Here is a 22,607-nt window from a genome sequence, read left to right as displayed (position 1 = left end):
AATAATTGAAATACGACATTGCTCCAAAATCATCATGGCAGAACCTATACCACTGTTGTCTCCAGTCAGTAGGTGAAAGGGCAGGTAGGTCAGAACTTTAAATGCAAGAAGCTAATTGGACTTAACAGTGCACATGGCAAAAGGAATGGCGAGAAGATGAGAGAAAAGCATTATGTTTATTTGTTAACAGCTCTATTGTATGAGATTTCTGTGCATTAGTCAGTGTAAAATAAAATGTGCTTATTTTAAATCCTTTTAAATGGTGTTTAAATATTTCCTGATGACACAATCCACTGAAGTGTTTGCCCTTGGTGCAGATTTTCATTAACCTTGTTGCAGATCCTAAGCCTAAACCTGTATTTTTGTGGGGGCCTCTATTATGGAGTAAAGCCCAGTGACATCACTATAAAACCACATCTGGGTAAGCTTTGTCTTTCTATCCGATATAGAAAATTCAGCAAACTACAGGAGAATACCGCTATCCACAGACCCTACATTCTCAGATTACTAGGTAGTACTTTCTCTAAAAATAAAGGCAGAGAGGGAGTAAAACCTCTAGAGCTGTGTACAGATGTCAGAGATACTCAGGGAGTTTAGTTGTATTGACTATAAGAAGAAAGAAAGAGGCGGAGATTAAATTCGAAGTATTCTTTCCTCACCTTTTGTCAATATTTTTCATTGTTTTTAGTGAGTCTGTGAATCAGAATCCTTCAGTTCTCTAAACGTTAAAATTCCCTTAATATTTTTTATAAATTATTTTCAAAATAGTACCTCTGTATCACTATAAATAAAAATAATAATTTAAAAAAAAGTCATGCCCAGGAAAGCTTAGCTTACTTCTTTAGTAATGGCTTGATTCAGTGATGAACCTGGTAAGAACATTCTTCATTCGCCTGAGTTCTTGCTGGTGCCTTAAATGCCTTTCACAATAGATTTGATTTTATCCATGGCAAAAGTTTGAATGGTTCAGAGGCAGTGGTTATTATAATTTGGGTCAGACTGTTTTACAGTCTTTACCACTTTGTTATAGTGATCATGTTACCAAATTGCTAAATTACTTTCTAAATCATGCTTTCAATATCTGCACAATATTTAAAATAATACTTCACAATATATTTAAGAAAATCATTACAATATTTGGATTAAATCTAATTTTTCTCTATTATAAACAGAACTGCAATTTTAATACCTTCTTATGTAACATTTCATGTGTGTGTGCATTTCTTATTCCTTAAAATTAATTCTCCAAATATTTTTGTGCTATTTGAAGTAATATATTCTCCCTATTTTGTAAATATTTTTAATATACATTAAGGATTCATCTATTTGCATGGAACCTATATTACAGTTTTTTTCCTATTTTTGTCATATACTTTGCTTATAATGGCTTTTAAAGTAAGTAATTTTTGCCTAAACTTTTAGTCAAATCTGTCTACAATACTTTCCTTCATAGTTTTTTCCTTAGGTAGAAAAAACTTTTGTTTTCCTCACCCCCACAAACCGGTGAATATTTCCTGATGTTTTTCTTGATAATTTATAATTTCAGAATATGTTCACATGTACCAACTCCTTTGGGCCTTTATATTATCCAATGGTGTATAAAGTTTAAAGAATTTTATTCACATTTGATAGATGAGGAAATAGAGATTCTGGAAACTTAATTGATTTGCCTGGAATCGTACAGCTAGTTAATGGGAGAGCTAGCACTGGAATTTTGGTACTTGGATAATTTTCTGACTCCCAAATCACAAATCTCAACTACATGAGTTTAAAGTAAAAGAATCATGGGAAATTCCATTACATTAGTATAATAGTCAGTGGTGTCAAAATATTAATACAACATTTATATCTTCATCACATTATCTATGTATTCTTAGAGACAACATGTCAATTAAGATGGTTCCTTCAAATGTTAGCTTTAATTTTTTAAGTTTAAAGCAAGCCTACTGATTTTAAATGGGAACTGTCTAGTGTGCAATCATACATTGAGGAGATGAAGTAGAAAGTTGTAGGTCTGCAGAGCACGGTATTGACAGTAGAGGAGCCATTTCTTCAAAGTCAGTAATGAAAAGTGTGCCGTGCAAACTGGGATTTTTATGACTTCCTGCTTCATGACCTCTTATCACCCTTGTTTCAGTTAACTATGGACATGAAAAAATAATATGTCCTTTTACTCCACTCACGAAAATGGTAGTTTGCTAGAGCTGCCATGAAAATAACAGGGTGGCTTAAATAACAGGAATTTATTTTCTCATAGTTCTGGAGGCTAGAAGTCCAAGATCAAGGTGTCAGCAAGTTTGGTTTCTCCTGAGGCCTCTCTCCTTGGCTTGCAGATGGCCGCCTTCTGGCTACGTCCGCACATGTCTTCCCTCTCTGAACATACATCCCTGGTGTCTGTGTGTGTCCAACTTTCCTCTTATAAGGACACTGGCATTTGTCCTTATTAGGACAAACTGGATTAGGGCCCACACTAAAGGCTTCATTTTAACTTTTTGTTGTTGTTGTTATTTTCAGATGAGATTTACATTTAAAAATTTTTTAAAATTATAGTTGATATGCAATATTAGTTTTAGGTGTACAACATAGTGATTAGACATATATGTAACTTACAAAGTGATCACCCAGATAAATATAGTACCAATCTGACACCATTCATGGTTATTATAATATTAGTGATTCTATTCCAAAAACGCTAATTTTAAAGACAGATGTGTCCATATTTTCATTGCAACGTTATTTACAATAGCCAAGATATGGAAGCAAGTGTCCATCAATAAATGAATGGATAAAGAAGTGGTACATACATACAATGGAACATTACTCAGCCATAAAAAATAATGAAATCTGCCATTTGCAAAGAAAATGGCCCTAGAGGAAATTATGTTGAATGGCATAAGTCTGAGAAAGACAAATACTGCATGATTTCACTTACATATGGAATCTAAAAAAAAAAATGGACAAACAAAACAGAAGCAAACTCATAGATAAAGAGGACATTTTAATGATTGCCAGATGGTAGGGGGATTGAAGAGATGGGTGAAGAGGGGTAAGGGGTTAAGAGGTACAAACTGGTAGTTACAAAACAGTCATGGGTTTCATTTTAACCTAATAACCTCTGTAAAAACCCTATCTCTAAATAAATCACATTCTGAGATACTAGGTGTTAGTGGTTCAATATACCAACTTTATAGGGATCCACTTCAGCCCATAACAGTAGATATTGCCTGCAATGATTGTACACAACTGTGTACCACGGTAGTGAAAATTAAACAAATGTGTATTTTCTTTGTTTCTTTTGGTGAATAACTCCTAGGGAATATTAGAATGAAATATTTTCAAGAATGCTGATTTGTGATTCTTTCATTCGTTATCTTATTTACGCACCCATTCTTCTGTCCATCCATTCATCCACCCATCCATCATTCCTGCATCTTTATTGCATATTCTGAGGCTAGGATGATATAGTAGTGTTTGACTAAGGACTAAACCTGGTGCTGTAGACATCTGTGGTTTTCAGTTTTCCCCTCTGCGTTCCCATCTCTCATATTACTGATCATTTTCTACTAGAATTATTGGTTGACTTTGTTGTATTTCTCACTAGATTGTGGGTGCTTTGAGGTAGGAACCATATCTTTTGTATTCTATCCTGAAGACGTGGGAGGGATATAGGGGGAGAACAGTAGATTGTTTTCAAAATGAAGGACTCAATCTTATCATTTATGGGAAAAGTAAATATATTACATGGAGAACTTACCAGAATGCCTGAGTGGTATTCAGAGGGAGGTTCAGAGACAGAGTAATTTGTTTGAGACTGACAGCCAGACCTAAGTTGATTGGTAACAGAGAAGTGACCTGTGCCCCAATGCCTGATGTGCCTCGGGTAAATACCTCCTTTCTATTTCTCTACATTGCACAGCTACACAGACTATTACAAAGCTCAAAACCTGTGAGAAGTGCCATCCCATGGCTAAAAATATGACTCATTTGATGATATCATAGTACGTAAAAATCTGTCTCTTATTTTGAACATTCATAGTAGTGGTGTAATTAAATTCTATGTCATCGCAACCAAGAAAAATATCGGTACACACTGAAACAAAATAGTTGGCTTACTATGCATGGGAAACTTCAGATGAGGGTAAGTGAATGACTTAAGACTTACACAAAAGCATCCTGCTTGTTGGTTAAAAATCCCAGCCCCACGTTCACTATACCTCTCAGCTACATTCAAACTTAGAACAGCACAAAAATAGTTTAAATCAAAAAAAGAAAAATTCCAACAGAGTTTAGTGAAGTTTTTCTCCTATATCCCAACTTTTAAAGGCAGTTTTGCAAAGATGATATTCTTGTATTTCCCTCTCTATTTTTTTCCCACCCTATTGTGGGAATATATACAAGTCCAACAACTCCTAGGGAAATACTACCAAATATTTGAATATCTATTTCATGTGGGGAGATTAGAAAGTCACTTTTTGCAACTTGTGTAGCTCTATTATGCAAACATCAATAAGATACAGGTCATAAATTCTGTTAGGTTGGAGCTCTGAGCGTCAAAAAGACTATATAGATAATTTTAAGATATTTTCCCCTCAGCTGAATCACCGCTATAAAGTTAAGCTTGGTTTTTGAAATATAAATCAAATTAATGATTTCCATAAAGCTACATACCTTTCGTGTAAAGCAAACTCCCACAAACTTTTGAGTAGGCATTTATCAAATTCAGCATCTATAGAATTCCTGAAAATGTGAGCATTTTTTTTTGGCTAATAGTAAAATGTTAATGATGATACATTTTCTGCAGTTTTGTGTCTCTTAAGTATTTTAGTGTTAATATCCTCATGGTAACTTGTTGTTAATCAGTGAAATTTGAGTTCTTCCATAAATTAGCTCTTTTTTAAGTAGATCTGTCCCCATCATAGGAGATGCATTATAATTTGTAATTTTGCAAAAATATTCTTCTCCAATCATTTCCTATTTTATATCATAAGCAATATAATTGAAGTGGCTTAGAATCAGTGGTACATAATAAGTATCTGAACCAGATAAAGCCCACAGTCTCTGAAGTTTGGAAAACATAACCCAGAGCAATGTGTAATTCAAAAGAAATCTCCGCAAATACCTTGTACCCATCTTGTTATCTGCTGTAATCTAAAACATATAGTAGATGCCCAACAAATACTAGTGGAGCAAATGCAAAAATAAATGGCACAACAGATATTTCTGAGTGCGTGTATTGAGTCAAGTGCTTCTTTTCACAAGAAGCCGACCATGTGTTTTGTATTAATTGGTGAGAGTGATACCTAAATAGAGTTATTTAGCCTCTGTTGTTTTGGGTAATGGTTTAAAATTGTTCTCGCCTACCTGTGCAATACATTCTCCTTTATAAAATGCACATGGCTGTTGTATTTTATCTTGATAACTATTATAGGTAGAGTTGTTACAAATAATATACGACTCTTTTTAACAAGCAAAGAAACTGAGGCCTAAAACTTCAGGGATTCACTTATATTTACTAATCTTTCTCCCATTCCCCCCTCCCCCCTGCTTTATCACCCTGTCCTGCTAGCGGATAGGCTCTGCTTCCTGCATTCCTGGGCACCTTGTGGGTTTTCTCACCTGCACTTAGATCGAAGCTGACACCAAAGGGCCACCGATCAGCCAAGTACCAAAGCAAAGAACTGGGACAAAATATTTTACAATATATAAGTATTTAATAAATAATTACCGAGAGCCTGCTAAGTAGCAGGAACTATACTCGATGCTGTCACTGAAATCCATTGATGTATTAACAAGTAAATTAGAAAGAAAGAATACTCCATTACATATAGGCAAATTAGATAAGCAAGTTTAAAAATACATCTCTCAGTATTGATGAGGAGATTGAAAATAGACCTCTTTCGCAAAATGCTAGTGTGCATGAAAATTGTCAATTTATACCAAAATACGTACCGCCTTTTCCAGATGGCATACTTTCAGATTTCTCCTGTGGGTGCTCTCTCTACTGTTCTCTACCTAGTTCTGCACTTTTGCCTCTGGGCTGGGTGGTCCTGTTGCTGGAAGGCACAGCAGGGAGATTGGCAGGCAGGAGGGAGTGAGGCTGGAGCGTGTATTCTCCAAGCTCTGTGTCCCTCTCCGGAAAGGAAGGCGCCTCCCACAGTACAGCGCTCTGCCCAGTTAGGTGTGAGCTTCCTAAATAGCAGAGGGTCAGCCTATTTCTAGCCACCAGGTGCGTCATCATTCTTGAGTGTCCCCGTACCCCGGCCCCACACCCTGGAAATAGTCCCTCCCATCATTCTCTTCAGTAATTCCATTTGTGTGTGCCATCTGGTCCCTGTAGGGTACTCGAATGGTTCCCTTTGACTTTGAAATTCCACTTGTGAGAGTTTGTGTTAAAGAAATTATAATGTGCATACGTCAATAAATCTGTATGATATGGTGTGTAGAGATTTTAAAAAAGTGCTTTTGAAGCACAAAAGAGGGATTCTGAAACTAGAGGGGTTTGGGAAGGCTTCCTATAGGAGGTGGCATTTGATTTGTGTCTTGGGGGTTAGCATGAGAGTTTGCCCAAAGAGAGATATGTATGTCTGGCCATCCAAAAGGAGGTATACAAACGGTGCCAAAACAGTGTATACACATTTTAAGAAAGAAAAAGAAACTGTATTAAAATTGTAATACTCAATCTATACCGATAACAAAAGATGAATACAAGTCACATTTGTCTTCTGCAATGACACATTGCTACCATAATTCAATTCAACTTTGAAAAGTCATACATAGATAACATCTCTTAAAATGTGTATACCTGTTTTTGGCATCTCCATATTGGTATTTGAAGGCAGACTCATTACTTGTCTTGTATCATACAGTGCCTAGCATGGGCTTGGTTGGAATAAGCATTAAATTCATATTTAAGGATTGATGATGGGTCTGCCTGGAAAACCAGTCTCAGGCAATGCTTTACTAAGCTGGCAGTGTCGGGTGGACCTGGAGCAGTCCATTTTGTGAAATAAGCACAGCCTGGCTGTGGACACCTCCATCCAGGGTCCTTCTGCACTTTTCTGAGTAAATTCAGGGGACATGCGATTGGGGACTTACACAATTGATCTTTTTTGAGCTTGAATATTGTTACCTGTACTTTGGGACTTACAGCACCTGTTTCACAGTTATTTTGAGACTTGCATGAGAAAGTATAAAATATACTGATGAATGCCTGCTAAACAGTAGCTAGTCAGTGTTAATAGCTATTGCTAATACTGAGAGAATATCTTACCTTCACCGTAGTGTTTTGTGGGGAACGCTGATTCACACATTTACTCTTTTCTCGCCACAGGTAGTCAGACACTTATCACTATTCTTATGTCTCATATATTTCTGTTATTTAACAACATGTCCCATGAGTAGAGTATTGTCTAGCAATATATTAACTGGCTCACAAGGTTATCAAAGAATATAATCGTATCAACTATCCACCTCAATCTGCGGGAAAAAGACTTTCAGTTTTGCATAAAATATTCAGCCAAGTTATATGACTCAAGTTTGTTCAGGAATATTCCTGGAACGTTATCTCAGTTCTCTCTCTTTGGTTTGTGAGTTGAAAGCATTTAGGAAAATGGAAAACCAGTTACTGACTCCCAAATTCTCTCGTTCATTATTCACAGGCATAGTAGAAGGTAGAGGAGAGAGAGAGAGAGAGAGAGAGAGAGAGAGAGAGAGAGAGNGTGTGTGTGTGTGTGTGGAGAGAGGTAGACACACACACACACACAAATGAGGGGTGTTGCTCTAGGATTACATCATTGTAAAAGTAACCAAGAAATACAACTCTGGACTCAACATACTATAATTCATTACAAATTGGGTATTAGAAGTACTCAGCTAGCCAGACTGGAAGACAGCTGCTAAGAATGCTGTCATCCTAAGGAGCTTTGCATGGAAGCCTTTCATTCTACCAAGCCAAAGAAGAAAGGAGGGACATGAGCAAGCATCTCCCTTCATTATCACAACTGACAGAAATAGCTCTTTTTTTTTCTTTTTTTCCCCAAACCAGTGATTGCTGACTCCTAGCAGGCGGGGCTCCCCCACCGCATGCTACACCTATTATCCTGAGAGTGGGACCAGGTTTTCCTTTGCTCACAGTCAGCGTTCTTACTGCAATACAGTTTTTATTGGGTTGTCGGAAAAGTCATGATGCATGTTTGCAACAGATGGCACCAGTTCATTTTCGGAAGTACTAGAGTCATTTGCATCTATGTTACTGCTATGTCATTTCACAACTGACAGTTCTAGCTTCATTCTAAAAAAAAAATGAGTGATTTGGTTGAGTTTTGGAGATTTTACAACAAGTTGAAGATGGAAGACCAAACTGTGCATTTTTGCCATATTTTACTGTTTAACTTCCATAAAGGGAAGATTGTGCATCAAGCTTGTGAAAAGTTGCGTAATGTTTACAGTGACAATGCTCTACAAGAATGTCAGTGCCAACAATGGTTCACGAAATTCTATGCTGGTGATTTTGATCTCAACGACGCTCCTTGGTCAGGGAGACCCACTGAGGTTGATGACGACAAAATAAAGGTATCGATGAAGTCAAACCCACGTTACACAACATGAGAGATTGCAGAAACACTGACTATCCATCATTCAAGTGTTCATGACCACCTGAAGAAGCTGAGATATGTAAGCAAGCTCGATATTTGGGTTCCGCATGAACTCAAAGAAGTTCATTTGATGGTGCATATAAACATCTGCAATATGCTCATTAAATGTGAGGAAAATGATCCTTTTTTGAAGTGACTGATAACTGGTGATGAGAAGTGGATTGTTTACAACAATGTGGTGTGCAAACCTTCTTGGTCCCGAAGTGATGATTCGCCTCAAACGACATCGAAAGCAGACATTTATCAGAGGAAGGTAATGCTTTCAGTGTGGTGGGGTTTTAAAGGTGTCGTGTTTTTCAAACTCCTAACAAGGAACCAAACAATCAATTCAACTGTGTACTGTCGGCAATTGGACAGTTTGAATAAATCCATCATCCAGAAACATCCAGAGCTTGTTGATTGTAAAGGAGTTGTGTTCCATTGCGACTATGCAAGACTACACACAAGTTTGATCACCCATCAAAATTATTGGAGCTTGGTTGGGATGTATTGCCACACCCACCATACTCACCTGACCTTGCGCTGTCTGACTGTCACTTGTTTCGCTCTCTTCAAAACTCCTTGCGTGGTATTTAATGTTCAATTCAGATGAGGCTGTAAATCAGTGCTTTGTTCAGTTTTTCACAAATAAAGACAGGTCATTCTATGAACGCAGAATTACGAAGCTCACTGAAAGATGGCAAAAGGTTATCGAACAAAACATGCAATATATCATTGATTGATCTTTGTTCTTTATATAAATAAATGACCTTTGAAAAGCATAGACAAAATACGTCATGACGTTTCCGACAACTCAATACTTTTCAGCTAGCAGGAGGGTCCAGGATATGAAGAGTCATAAGGGATACCTGGGAGAAGATGTGGCCTGTTCTCAGAGAGCTGACGACACTGTGCACACTTGTTGCTGGGGATGCTTCCAAAGTAAATTTGTTTTTGTTTTGGTTTTTTTAAGCAACTAAATACAGGGCAAACTGCATACACATAAGGGGTATCAGGAGGTGCTACGTGAATAATACAGACTTTCAGTGGTGTTTTCATGAAAGGGAGATACAGTAAAACCTTGGATTGTGAGTAACTTGGTTTGTGAGTGTTCCGCAAGATAAGCAAACATTTGTAATATATTTTAACTTGGTAATGAGCGATGTCTTGTAATACAGATGGTTTGTTTCCGGAATGAATTATGCTCGCAGACCAAGATATTGCTGTATATGGATTTCTCTGAAGAGGTGGAAAAGCTTGCGAGCACTGACAGTATGTTTGTCACGTTTAGGCATGTAGCTTTGGTGCGGTTTTATGTATGGGTCTTTCCTGAGCGACACGATCCCTGTTCTCTGTGTTAGTGTGACAGGACGGGGCTGGATGTTGGTGATGGGGAGTTGGGTAGCTGCTCAGCTTGCTAAAGAGAAGCAAGTTACATGTTAAGGTCTCTGGGAAGGCGCAACGATGCCCAGGCTAAAGAAAGCCTCTGATTTTATTAATTATAAGTTAAGTTCTCTGTACCCAGAATGCTGAGCAAGCCATTGTGAAGCAAGGGCCACAGAGTAGCCAAGATGATTCTGGAAGAGTGTATGGCTTCCCAGACATCTGTGGAAAAAAAACACCCCCGCTCTTACGTCTGCCACCTGCGATGTGCTGTCACTGAACCGGAGCCCAGCAAGGGCTCTCACATTGGGATACCATGTGACAGAAGGAGACGCGGTCAGTCACAACCTAGACTGTTCCAACAGTTTTAAGCATCTAGGTGATGATTTCTGGGAAGGGTGCACGTAGAGGAGAGAAGACAGGACGAAAGGCTGCATTTTTCATTTGTGAAAGACAAGGAAGTTATTAGAAAAACAGCTAGATAACATGCATTAGATAATAAAGAAGCAAGAACTGCTCTGTCAGTTTTCTAATGGGAGAAACCAATAAGATATCAGTTCCTCAGTTTACACCAGGCATTAAAAGAAAATCATTACCTACTTATTGGTTCATTTTGTAAATTGAGATCAATGAATTTCTCTGAACAACAGCATAAAATCAATCGTAAAATAGCATATAATTCATGGACAGTATTGTAAATTACAGTGTGCTTCACAGTGATCGGTGAGGTTTCCATGCACTGGGATGCTTTTCTGTGTAACACATCTCAGGGTGATGCCTGTTGGGTCCATTTCTAATGCATATTGGAGTGATCTGTTGTTCCCTGTCCCTACCTCTCTGTGTTGGATCTTATGCAAATGATACAATCAAGCAAATGGAAAGCGAGATGGTGCTGCTAGGGGACTCTGGCAGACGGTGGTGTTATGTTTTCAGGGTTCCCCCACCCTGACTCCATGCAGATGTGTGGACAGCCCTGCAGCTGTTTGGATCTGCTGACCCACTGAAGAGCCTGATCAGATCTGTGGAGCCATATCACCACATCAGTGAGGCGGGCAGGAGAGACTTACCATTACATTCCTCTTGGCCTTCAATTTTCAGTTGGTGGCTTTGTGTATGGCTTCATCCTTGAAGGATGATGTCTCAGTTCTGCTTCTTCTGGATCCATCTCATTTACCTTTTAAAATTAACTCTTTTATATAAAAAATTCCCATTCCTTATGTTCATTTTTCACGTAGCTACTCATTTTCCCACCTGCTGCCATCTCTTCTGTTTTCCCTTGCTTAACTTCTGTTTTCCTCACCATCTCCTCCCATGTCACCAAGATTCCCCCCATTGGGCCACCTGTATAGCTCCCTCCACCAGGTACCATGTTTGTTCTGGCCCTGTCTTTTTTTCATGCCTTATTATTCAAAGGACACTCATGACACTTCATCTTCTTACGGAACTACATTAAGAATGATCCACTTTGGGGTTGACAGTACAGGCATAAAAATGACATGGAAGTCAAAAAAGCTATTTAATCAGACTAACTTCCTTTGTACTATTGAGTTTCCAAATTTGGAACGCTTGGCATAAGCATTTATATACTTTCTTGGCATCAAGTCACTTTCCTCCTTTGAGCAAAGCCATCCCTGTTGGGATAACCGCCTCAGATCAGTGGATCTCTTCATCGCCTCCGTCTCACACTTGGGAAATGGAAGCCTATGGTGTTTTCTGTGGGTCTGCCTGGCTACGTACACCAAGGTCTTCCTGGTGCTGTGATCGGTCCCCTGCCTGGGCTCTACCTTGGAAACAGGCATGGGGCCCCTTCCCCCAAGATCCTGCGCATTTCCTTCTCCTTCCTTCTGTCTTTATTCCACTGGTTTGGTCAATCCCAGGAGGAGGAGGGGATTGGGCACCTTCTGTTTCTCCTAAAGATGATATGGAAGCCCCGAGTCCTCTCTGTTCCCACAATGGTTCTTTCCAGGAGGCTTTTCTAGTGTGCTGCTCTCTGAGCAGCCACATTCTGTTTTATGGATAGTTCCTATTTTATAGATGAATTCTGGATATCTGATTTAGGGTAATGTAGATGACAATTTAGATGAGGGATTGATATAGGGTCACAGGCAGGGAAGAGCAGGAGAATAAAATAACATACTGATATTGATGACAGTCATATTGATCTTGACCCCCATGGCACAGTTACCAAGCATTATAGGGGTTCAGAGGTGACCCGAGGGCTTCAGTTTGGGAACTTACTTGTTTCCTCCAGAGAACTGACCAAAACATGAAAGGAGGAAAAAAAATAATAGGAAGAAACAAGGAAACATGACAGTTATTCTTGAGGAGTGCCAAGGGTCCATCCAGTTCAAATTGGAAAACCTAATTATAGTAGACACAATGCTCAGCAATGGCTCTCAGCCCCATCTTAGAGATATGAGACGTGTTAGAGAAATAAGGTGATGAGACTTACCCAGAGCTAGGAATGGGGACACAGATACAGGAGGGCCCTGAGAGGTGAAGGCCTCCTGGGACCTGGAGCGGATGTCTGTCAAATGGGTGATCAAAGATCATAGCAAAGAAAATGCAAATGTTGTGAATACTCTGGAAATAAGGTATTGAGAGACGGGACACAGTGTGATAGCAAAGGAGTGATGGCATTAATGTGACAAATGGAAGAGGTGGGGGCTTACCAGTCTAGGATCAGATAGGGCAGATTTTAAATTAAGAATCTTGGAAGTAGTTCTAGAGATGATCAAGGAGTGGGTATAACTGTGCTAAATGTGGAATGAATGGAGTAGAGGTGAAGGGCATTACATCTGAGGAAGTTAAAGTGAAGCCAGATTCGGAGATGAGTCATATCTGAGGAAGTTGGAGTTGCCAAAAAAAAAGAGGGGGGGAGATTATGATTGAAAAGAAAACGGAGCCAACGCTGAAGTCATTGAGGAAAGGAAACGCATGATATAGTAGGTGTCACCTAGGTCCTGGGCATCCATTTTCCTAAATAATGAATTGATACTGGTCAGCTATGGCTGTCTTCTCTCCATCTGTTGTAATGTGCATGTATATCACAGAAGATGTGAAAAATACATGTAATCAAAAAATGTCATCATCTGTGCGCCCTTACTCTGAGACCGCCACCGTTAACGTTCTGGCATGTCTCTGTCCCCTGTTCTTTTATGAAGCACTGATATTTTAGAATTAGGTTTTGGCATTCAGACAAATACAACTTTGCCTTTTTCTTGTGTGTCATAGTGAATCTCCTTCACCTCTCACAATTACGAACCCCATCATTGTCCTGATAATTGTATTCATTAGACTCTTGGAGAGTTTTAGGCTTTATAGCTGAGAAAAAACTGGCAATCTGGATAAGGGGTATTAAGGCTCCCCTCTGGTCTTGCCCATTCATTTATTCAACAAAGAAAATTATGCAAAATAGACATCACACCCATCCTGGAGATACCGTGGTAAACTTGCTAGGAAATCTCTCTCTGCATTCAAGGAGTTTACATTCCCCTGGAGGGATATAAAGTTGAGACATAGACAACAAGACAATTTCTCTCATGTTTGGGGGTTTATGATATGAAGTAAACAAGGTTCTATGACAGAGAGAGGGTGATGGTAGCCACATTCTTAGATTATAAAGAAAGACTACTCAGAGTCAGACAAGCCTGATTGATGAGAAAAATCCACCCAAGTAAAAAGAAGTAGAATATAGATTTCAGTTAGGAGGCACAGCACCTTCAAAGACCTGCCTGGTGTAGTGAAATTGTGGCGTTAGAGGAACAGAAGGATGTCTTGTGTATGGAAGGGATGAGGAGAAGGAAGCAGGTGTTAAGGAAGCAGTATCTCCTTGACCATTATTGGATTTCATTCCGAGAACAACAGGGGGCCACTGCAGGGCGTGACTCCGGGCGATGAAAAGATTATTCTTGACTGAGGATCTGGCCTTCTTAAACAGTATAGGTTTAAGATGTACAGCATGTGACTTGACTTACATATAGTGTGAAATGATGACCACAACATGATTACTTAACATCCTGGCTCTTTGCCTTTTAAAATTACCCAGCACTCCTGATTCTTCTTGTTGTGTTTCTTGGCAGCCTTTTTCACATTCTATAGCACTGACATCCTTAAGCCCCGCTAGACTTTCAGCTTAAAGCTATGCTACCTCCTAAAATTGAACACCTTTCTCATCTGTAATCTTCTCAATACCTCCTTAGTCTAGAGCTAAACCCTAACTGTGATTGGAGGGCTTGACAAGAGTTGGCCTTTTCTGTTTCAATTCTGGCTCACCAGTCAGAGTGGCCCTTTCAGGCAACAGGGCCCTTCTAACATACTCACTTCCTCATCTGGGTCCCCGTCAGTCCCGACCATCATAGAAATAGATGCTGCTCATTTCATGGAGTTGGATATTTTGTCACAGTAGAATTCAAGCACAGACAGTCCCCTCAGAACTAATTGCTACAAGAGGCTACTCCCGTGTGAGGTAAATATTTTGGTTGGGTTTAGGATTTCGGTGATCATGATCGGCTTCCAAGCACGGAGGCTGCAATGTGAAAGAGCATGGAGCCTCCTATGATAAGGAGACACTGTGATATGGTGATACCACGAGGATGCCTCGTGGCCCCGGCAGCTTGAGATAACTAAGGATTCCCAGAGACGGAAGTCTGTCCCTGCAAATGCGTGCAGCCACGTTTTGGGCTGCCTTTGAATAGTATGACTTCTTTGCCACCTGCAAGCCTGGTACCCGAATGCATCCCTTACAAGCTAGGATGTAAGGAAGCATGGAGAGCTGCCCTGCCACAGAAGTTCCCTGGCCAAAACACATTGTGGCGTCCATTCTGGTTTGCAGCTGACCAAGAGCGTCTGGTACGGCCAGGAGAGATGCTCATGCACAATATCCCAGACTCACTAGAGTCGTCCACGTGGCATCAGGGTCTGGCTGGGGCAGGTTCTTTCAGAAAAGTTAGATGTATTCCCATTTTCCAATAGTATCACTTTTCCCTAATTACACTGACTTACCCATCGGGGAAGTTCAGGGCAGGGAGAGGTTATTACTGGCTAGGGGAATATTTCACTCTCTTGATCATCTTTCAGACCTAGCTTAACTGTCTCTAGACCATCTCATTCATTCATTCTTCATTTATTCAAACACGTATTTTCAAAACCTACGATGTGCCGGGTGTTGTGGTAGGCACTGAGGACACAGAATGAATCTTTGCCATCCCTTCCTTTACATTGTCAGTCTGATGCATCAGATAATTTTGTAAACAAATCATCATGGCGCGCGGTGTTGTGAGCTAGATGCTAAAGTGCGTGCAAATACCTCGGGAGAAGGAGGATAGGGTGATAGCCCCACCTTGTGTCAGGGGTCACAGCGGGATGTGTTATGGCTTCTTAAGAAAGAAACAGGCATTTGCACTGAGCCTGGGTAGCTTGAAGGTCAAATCATAGTAGGTCAGGTAGACAGGAGAAGAAAGGAAGTCAGCAAAAGGGGAATTGCAAGTGCAAAGTCATTGTTACAAGCTATGCATTTGCATTTCAAAAGCAACTCCTGTTGTCATCAAACCCACCTTAAAAATAAACATCTCATTTCTTTTTTAACAGAGCCATTGAAGTAACTCTGAACGCAGAAACCGATTTACCTGGTCATAGACATTTAAGAAAACAGTCAAATTGTTAACATGAAAAAATTAAACCAAGTGCCTGACTGAGACATGTCTATTTAAAAATACCCATAGCATGTTTAAGGGATGAAACAGCCTGTATTGTATCGGTATCGATTTTGGTGGCTATTGATTCGTACTGTAAGCTTTAGTTGAACTGTTCTCAGGAGTGGGGATGTACAGGAGTGAGATCTCCCAAATAAAACGTACGATTGAAACTGGATTCTTGTTGCCGCCCCTAGATTTGGCAGTATTTACGCCTCACCGGTTCCTGCTTGGTGCCTGCACACACGTGGGATGTGCAAACAGCTCCCTGGTCGTGCTGTACACAGCGCAGCTGCCACCGGGCCTTGTGGATCCCCCGATTCTGAGCGTCCTGGATTCTAGAACTATATACGTACAGTAAGTAGACAGGTTGTCCCTGTCACATACTGGTTCATGCAAAAATCCCAGGGAGTTCAATCAAGGGAAGGGTTTGTGACATAAAATTAATTCTATTGTGATTAAATGCATAGGAGTGATTAGTTCAGTGGTTCTGGGAACCTTTGATTATAACTTGCCACCTTAATTTCCATTTTGTCTTCATGCAATCAGGCTGAGCTACGTATGTACACAGATTATGTGCAAGCTTCAATAGGGAGAAACTGACCACGTACACGACCACCTTGGGCTTTTGATACGTGAGGCATTATTTGTGATGATGTGGAATTAGAAGAGTATAAACAGACATGCTCTGTTTGAGTATCAACGAGGACTTTCTTGTTACCTTGCAAGTTGGTCACAAAGGATCAGTCACATATAGGCATATTTACACTATTTTCCATATTAGTAATTTTTATCCATTTCCTAATACGTACAAAATATATTGCTGTTACTGAAACTAAACCTCTCTTACCACCAATGAATGCTTGTTTACATTCATATCTCAGTTTTCTCATCTGTGAAAAGAAGAATTTGGACTGAATTAATTATATTAATTTGAGTGGAAACACTATGATTGATACCCCATTGTTCAGAATCTAAACTCTCGTCTTTGCCCGAGGCTGAGCCCACGTTACTTATCCCAAAAGATTTCCCACTACTCGAAGTATTTCTGAAAATACCAATATCTGGCTGTTTCATAACTGGTGACACACTGTAACCCTGCATTGGAATACCCTCTACTTTTCCTACTGCCCACCAAATCCAGTCCATCCATCAAGGAACCATCTCCTGTATCTAGATCGTGTCACCTGTCATCTCACCCGAGAAGTCTTATTCCACTTTTCTAGCCCTTGCAATCCTCAACTTCTCTGTACTCTACAGTTGCATATCAACTTAGATTATTGACTTTTTCAAGACAATTATGTTATTCTCTCTCCCTCCCAGTCCTCATAAGTGCTCAGATGTTTGACTTATCCTAGTCTTTGTTTGATGGCTTAAGTTCAAAATCAAGTACTCATTCATGCATTTTTGTAATATTAGCTAATTCAAGTTATAAGTAGCTAGAGAGCAAGCACTATGTCACATTTTCTTTATACCATTCGGTATAGGCATTTAATAAGTACTTTCTTTAAGTGAATCACTTTTGAGTTTTTAGTGGTTTTTGTTTGTTTGTTTTTTCACAGCGGCATAAATCCAAATTCATATGTGTCCTTTGAAAATCCTGCATATTTCAAGTTGGGCTTGAATGAATGATGATGCTGTGCTTTTCCATTCCTAGGTGGAAGCCACCAAGACAAGCAAATGGAATTCTGGAACGCTATGTATTATATATTTCAAATCACACGCATGATTTTACAGTTTGGGACGTCATCTATAACAGCACAGAGCTTTTTCAGGATCACGTGCTACGATACCTTTTTCCTGGTACTAAATATTTCATGAAACTGGGAGTAAGTTCACTTCACTTTTATCACTTTCTCTGTCCCCACCCTGTTGCTGGCCCCTTCTCTTTCCTTTGCCCCATCTTCCCTCCCTCCCTCATGGAAAACAACACAAACACACCAAAACCCAAAAACCTCACATGTTGCTGTTTACACTGAAAATTCACTTTGCATCCTAAGTGGGAATTCGGTTGATCTAATACCTTCATTTATTTTATATTATGCAAAATGATAGAGTAACAACCTGAGTCAGTAGATTTTCCCAAATCTAATTTAGGATTATCAGAGATTATTTCTTTTTTATTATTTGTAGAATGTCATAATTGTTGAGGGCTTTTTCTAAAATGCTTGGATTAATAAGGTTATTTCCCCATGGAGCTTGTATTCATTTGAAAAACAAGGCACAGTATGAAAATTTAGGTCTTCTATTTTTAAATGAAGGCTTAAATGACCCTCGGATATTCTTGATTGTTATTATATTCTGCTTTACATTACGCTTCTATCTCAAAAAGAATAGTCACTTAATAAAACCCTAGAATCAACATAGTTTAGAGGTTTCTTCAGACAGGCAATAGCATTTTTTTTAATGCAAAATAGCACTTTTATACAAAGGTCTTTTGAAAGACCTTGATATTTACAGTGGAATTTATACTCAGGACTTCCTTTTGTTTTTTGATGAAATTTAATCTTTTTTTAAGTTTAATAGCACACCTGAAAATAACTGAATATAAATATGAGAGTGTCCCTATTTGTTTAAAACACACTCTTCATTTTATAGCAATACCTATATAAGGATATTTGCTTTGATAAATGCCATAGAAAATATTCTGCCCTTGATTATGAATAAATTTACATTTATGTAGACACTGTGTATGCATTCATTTTACTTAACATGCTCTTGAGTGCTCTAAATATTATACCACAAGAAAATAAACTACATTCAACTATCGCTAACTGTCTGACCTGACACCACAAAACAAGGGCAATCAGACGATGTCAGAAACCCTGTTCAGAACCAACTCCATGTGCTGAGGCGTTCAGCACACAAATGGGTTTATGAACCACGGCTTTGATTATTTCGTTTTATTCCCCTAGATGGAAAAAGTATGTCAAGTTGATTTTCAAAAGCTAATACAGAAACCCACACTGTTTTCAACACAGTGGTGATATCAAAATCGAGCAAAGTCTCTGTTGCTTAGAAGTAACCAAAATTATACAGAAATTGTTGTGCTCTTGTTTTATATCAGATGGAGGCAAATGACATGAAACAACATTCTGCTCTCAGGCAATGTTTAGGCTATGCTGTGCAGTCAATGAAAACTCACTTTAATCTATGTTTTATAAATCTGGAATACCTTGAAAAGTACACACGAGATTGTGATTCCACTCTCCTGAGTTTTAATTCAGATTTTGCCCCTAACTGTGTGACCTATGGCAAATTCACTTAAACACACTGAGTTTTACGTGTTTCAAGCCTAAAATTAGGACTTTAAACTCAGTGATTTTAAATGTCTCTTTTACTCCTAAAATTCTATGATACTAAACAGGTGACCCCAAACAGTACTGTATGGAGTCAGACGAGGTCTGTCAGCCACTGAATAATGTTGATGCGAGATGTCGTGAAGATGTGGCATCCTTGCCCCGACTCTTGTTAGGGAAAGAAATATGCTCACATTATTTTCGATTTCACTGTGTTTATTAGGGCAGAAAATACACTAATATATATTCAGGGAGTATTCCACTAAACATTTCTTTGTTTGTTTGTTTGTTTGTTTTACTTAACTCTGTTAACCAGTTAATTAAATGAACCATTTTAGGTTCATGTTGGTTAATTGAGGGATTTTTGTATATTTCACATATACCCACATCATGACTGGCTTTTAAGGTCATCCGATTTAGTGGATGGACATCAGGTTCTCAGCCAGTTGGAGTCGCCTTTATAGATAGTCTTAGCATATGGGCTAAGTGCTGGAGAACAAAATATACATAAGAAAGCTTTTACACAGACATTAGAATAGAGGGAAATGCATGGGAATTGGGGCCACTGTGATTTACTTCAGACTCCAAGCAGGTGTGCTACTTCCTGTGGCTTCATTTCATTTTTCCTTCTTGACTGGATTATAAACTCTTGAAGGGTAGAGACTGTGTCTCTCAGACTTCTGTGTCTGCAGAGTCAAGTATAGTGCCTGCTGGAAACCGGATGCTCAGCAAACAAGAATGGATGAATGAATGAATGAAGAATACTAAGTATATTTATTTCATAAAGAATCTGAGACTTCTGATATGAATGAATTAATTTGCTGTAAAACATCAGAGTCGGGGATTCTCTGGCTCCAAACCTGTTCTTTCTACCAGAAGAAACAGCATAACATGTTGCTACACTCAGCAAACAGTATTGTGAAACGTGGTAGCTCTTAGTAAAGATAAGTCAGCAAATAGTTAGAGAAGCTGGGAAGACAGACACGTGTCGAGGTACGGTTGATAATTTTCATACTACCGCCATACGTTTGCTTCTTGAAGAACATGAAGCGTTAAATATGTTTCCTGGAAAGATTCTTGGAAATGATGGACTTAACTTTTCAAAAGATCGGTAATAGATCATGTGACCTTGTTCTTTTTCTTCATACTTTATGCTGCATTCTTAACATCCTCAGACTCAAAAACAAGCTATTGGAAAAGAGAATGCTAGCTTTGGATGTCCCCAATAGTCATGATTTTAAAAATAATTGACATACTTCTCTTAGTCATGCATTATATTATACCAAAACTGGATCCCCTATTTGGTCGGACGTTTCTCATTTCAGTGTAGTATTATGACTTTGCAATTTTTTTTAATGACTGTAATTGATAAAAGCTATAGGAGATGGGTGGAAACACCTTATTTTAATTGATCGGAGGCTTTCAAGAACCTTGACATTCATAAATGTATCTTTATTTTGTTTAGTTTTTCCAAACCAATATTTTAATCAGCATTCAGTTGCATTGAAAGCAGTGGCCTGTGGTGCTGACAGGTCAAACAAGATACTGATTGGTTCAGTTTCATTTAGATAATATTAGTTAGATTAGACCAATAAGAAGCAACTTGAAGAACATTTATTTCCTTAGTGCATGAACTAGTATTGCACTGCTCACTTAGCAGCTCTAAACCCATGCAATACGAATGTGGAAGAAAACAAAAGAGAATATTTTGCAGGTAATCCTGTTATTTCAGTAGCCCCTTTATAAATTCTGATTCGTTTACAAGAAAAATTCTCTCATGTGCTCCTTGGAGTCTGAGGAAGTTCTTTGTCAGGTTACTAGTTTATGGATCTTCAGTGACACATCCCAAAGAACAGTCCTTCTAAACCAGAGGATGCCTGTATTTATCCCAGAAGGCACCATAGAAACCTCAAAACAAAGTCCATTGTAATTGATTTTATGTGTGTGTGTGTGAATATATAATTTTATTTCATACAGTACAGTACTTCTTTGGGGAGAGTTAGAAAGAGAAAATTCTTAGGACGTGAATGAGAAAAACAATAATGACAAACAGACTATCAGAATTAAATCCCATTGTGTTAAGAGTTTAGCAAGAAGATGCTGCGACATCCTCCTAAGGGGAGGTAGGGGGTTGGGGAATCTGGTGACTACAAGTGGATGGATCTGTCTCTCTCTGGGGACTGGAAAAAAAGGACCCTTTGACCGTTTTCGTTTGGCAAGTCAGTTTATCCCCCGTGGCCTGTTTCCCTGCCATGATTTCTGGTGGACTTTTAGCACGTTGGGGGATCTTTTGTTCTAACTTTCTATTTTAATGTCCAGATAGTTATTCTTGGGCTAACAGTGACATGTCCTAGAGCTTTGAGTCAGGGTTTGGACACAAGCTCCATTGATTTCCTCTTTATTTGCAAAGATTCTGTTCTCAGGCTGAGTGTGGTCTCTCTCTTACATAGATATGCACATGCCACAGCTGAGAATTAGAGGAAACCCACTGAGGTTAATTAGGTCCCCAATCTTAATGCAGTTTCATGCCCGGGCAACGATTTCACCCATCTGAAACTTGCTTACTCTGATGAGAAATTGTCCTGAAAACATGGGCTACTGGTCTATTATTACAATAGGAAGTGAGATTGATCTCCATGTCTGTTGACCATATCTTATTATTATTATATTTATACTTCCAAAGAAGAATTTGCAAATATGTGCATTCACACTGTACATAGTGTACTTCAATATAAGAAAATATCTCTCAAAATCAGCCTTTCTCCTGTCTTTAGGGAAAATATTGACTGCTTTAAATGGCAAAAGGTCATTCCCTCATTATCAAACTGGAAAGCAGGGACGGGCCCAAAGAAACAAAGACATGCTTTAATTGTTTATATTAGTAATACCTGCCTTCCATGAAAATGCACTGAATAGCTGTCTGCATTTTACGTTGTCTTATGATCTTATTTTCTTACTGATTTTGATAAAAAATTAGTGCTTCCTGAAACATTTAAAAATTTCATTGTATAAATTGCCGCTGTAACCTAAAGAAATGGTGAGCAAAGTTTAGGTGTACTTTTCAGAAATCTATGTTATGTGAAGACATAATTGCTAATATGACCTGGCAAAATTAGTTTGATAAACCCCGTGTGTAAGGCTCCATTTCTTGGAAACATGTTGATCCAACCAGTTAGGTGACGAAGATATTTTCCTAATGCATTTAAATATTTATTTGGGGATTATCTGCAGTTTATTATGAAAGTGTGCATGGAAGCTTCTAAATATGTTTTAACATCCGAGTTTCCACTTCTGGCATTAGTGATAACTTATTAGGGAATCATGGTGGTGGGGGAGGGTCTGTGATCATTTTAAGTTTGTAGGCCATGTGACAAAGCCCATTTCCTCTGACACATAAGTAAAGGATTTAACCCTTTCACCCGTTAAACAGCCACTCAATAACTTCTCTGTTGTTGATATATGAGAAAAATTGTTCAATTTCCTATTGTGTGATACTTTAAATATATTACCATATTTGCCGGCGTATAAGACGACTGGGCGTATAAGACGACCCCCTAACATTTCCACTCAAAATACAGAGTTTGTTATATACTCGCCGT

General features: G+C 38.8%; 1 protein-coding gene across 1 annotated transcript in view; it reads left to right on the top strand.

Annotated features, from left to right (window-relative positions):
* The window catches only part of USH2A (usherin), a 465,799-nt gene that overhangs the window by 271,408 nt on the left and 171,784 nt on the right, over positions 1 to 22,607 (top strand). The window contains exons 31-32 of the mRNA XM_019631633.1: positions 15,907 to 16,066; positions 17,367 to 17,538. Of these exons, the coding sequence (XP_019487178.1) occupies positions 15,907 to 16,066; positions 17,367 to 17,538 (332 nt within the window). The remainder of the gene's footprint in view (positions 1 to 15,906; positions 16,067 to 17,366; positions 17,539 to 22,607) is intronic.

The sequence above is a fragment of the Hipposideros armiger genome, unplaced genomic scaffold, assembly GCF_001890085.2.
Source record: "Hipposideros armiger isolate ML-2016 unplaced genomic scaffold, ASM189008v1 scaffold_1023, whole genome shotgun sequence".
In the NCBI taxonomy this organism is placed as follows: domain Eukaryota; kingdom Metazoa; phylum Chordata; class Mammalia; order Chiroptera; family Hipposideridae; genus Hipposideros; species Hipposideros armiger.
This window is presented reverse-complemented; position numbering and strand designations above follow the sequence as displayed.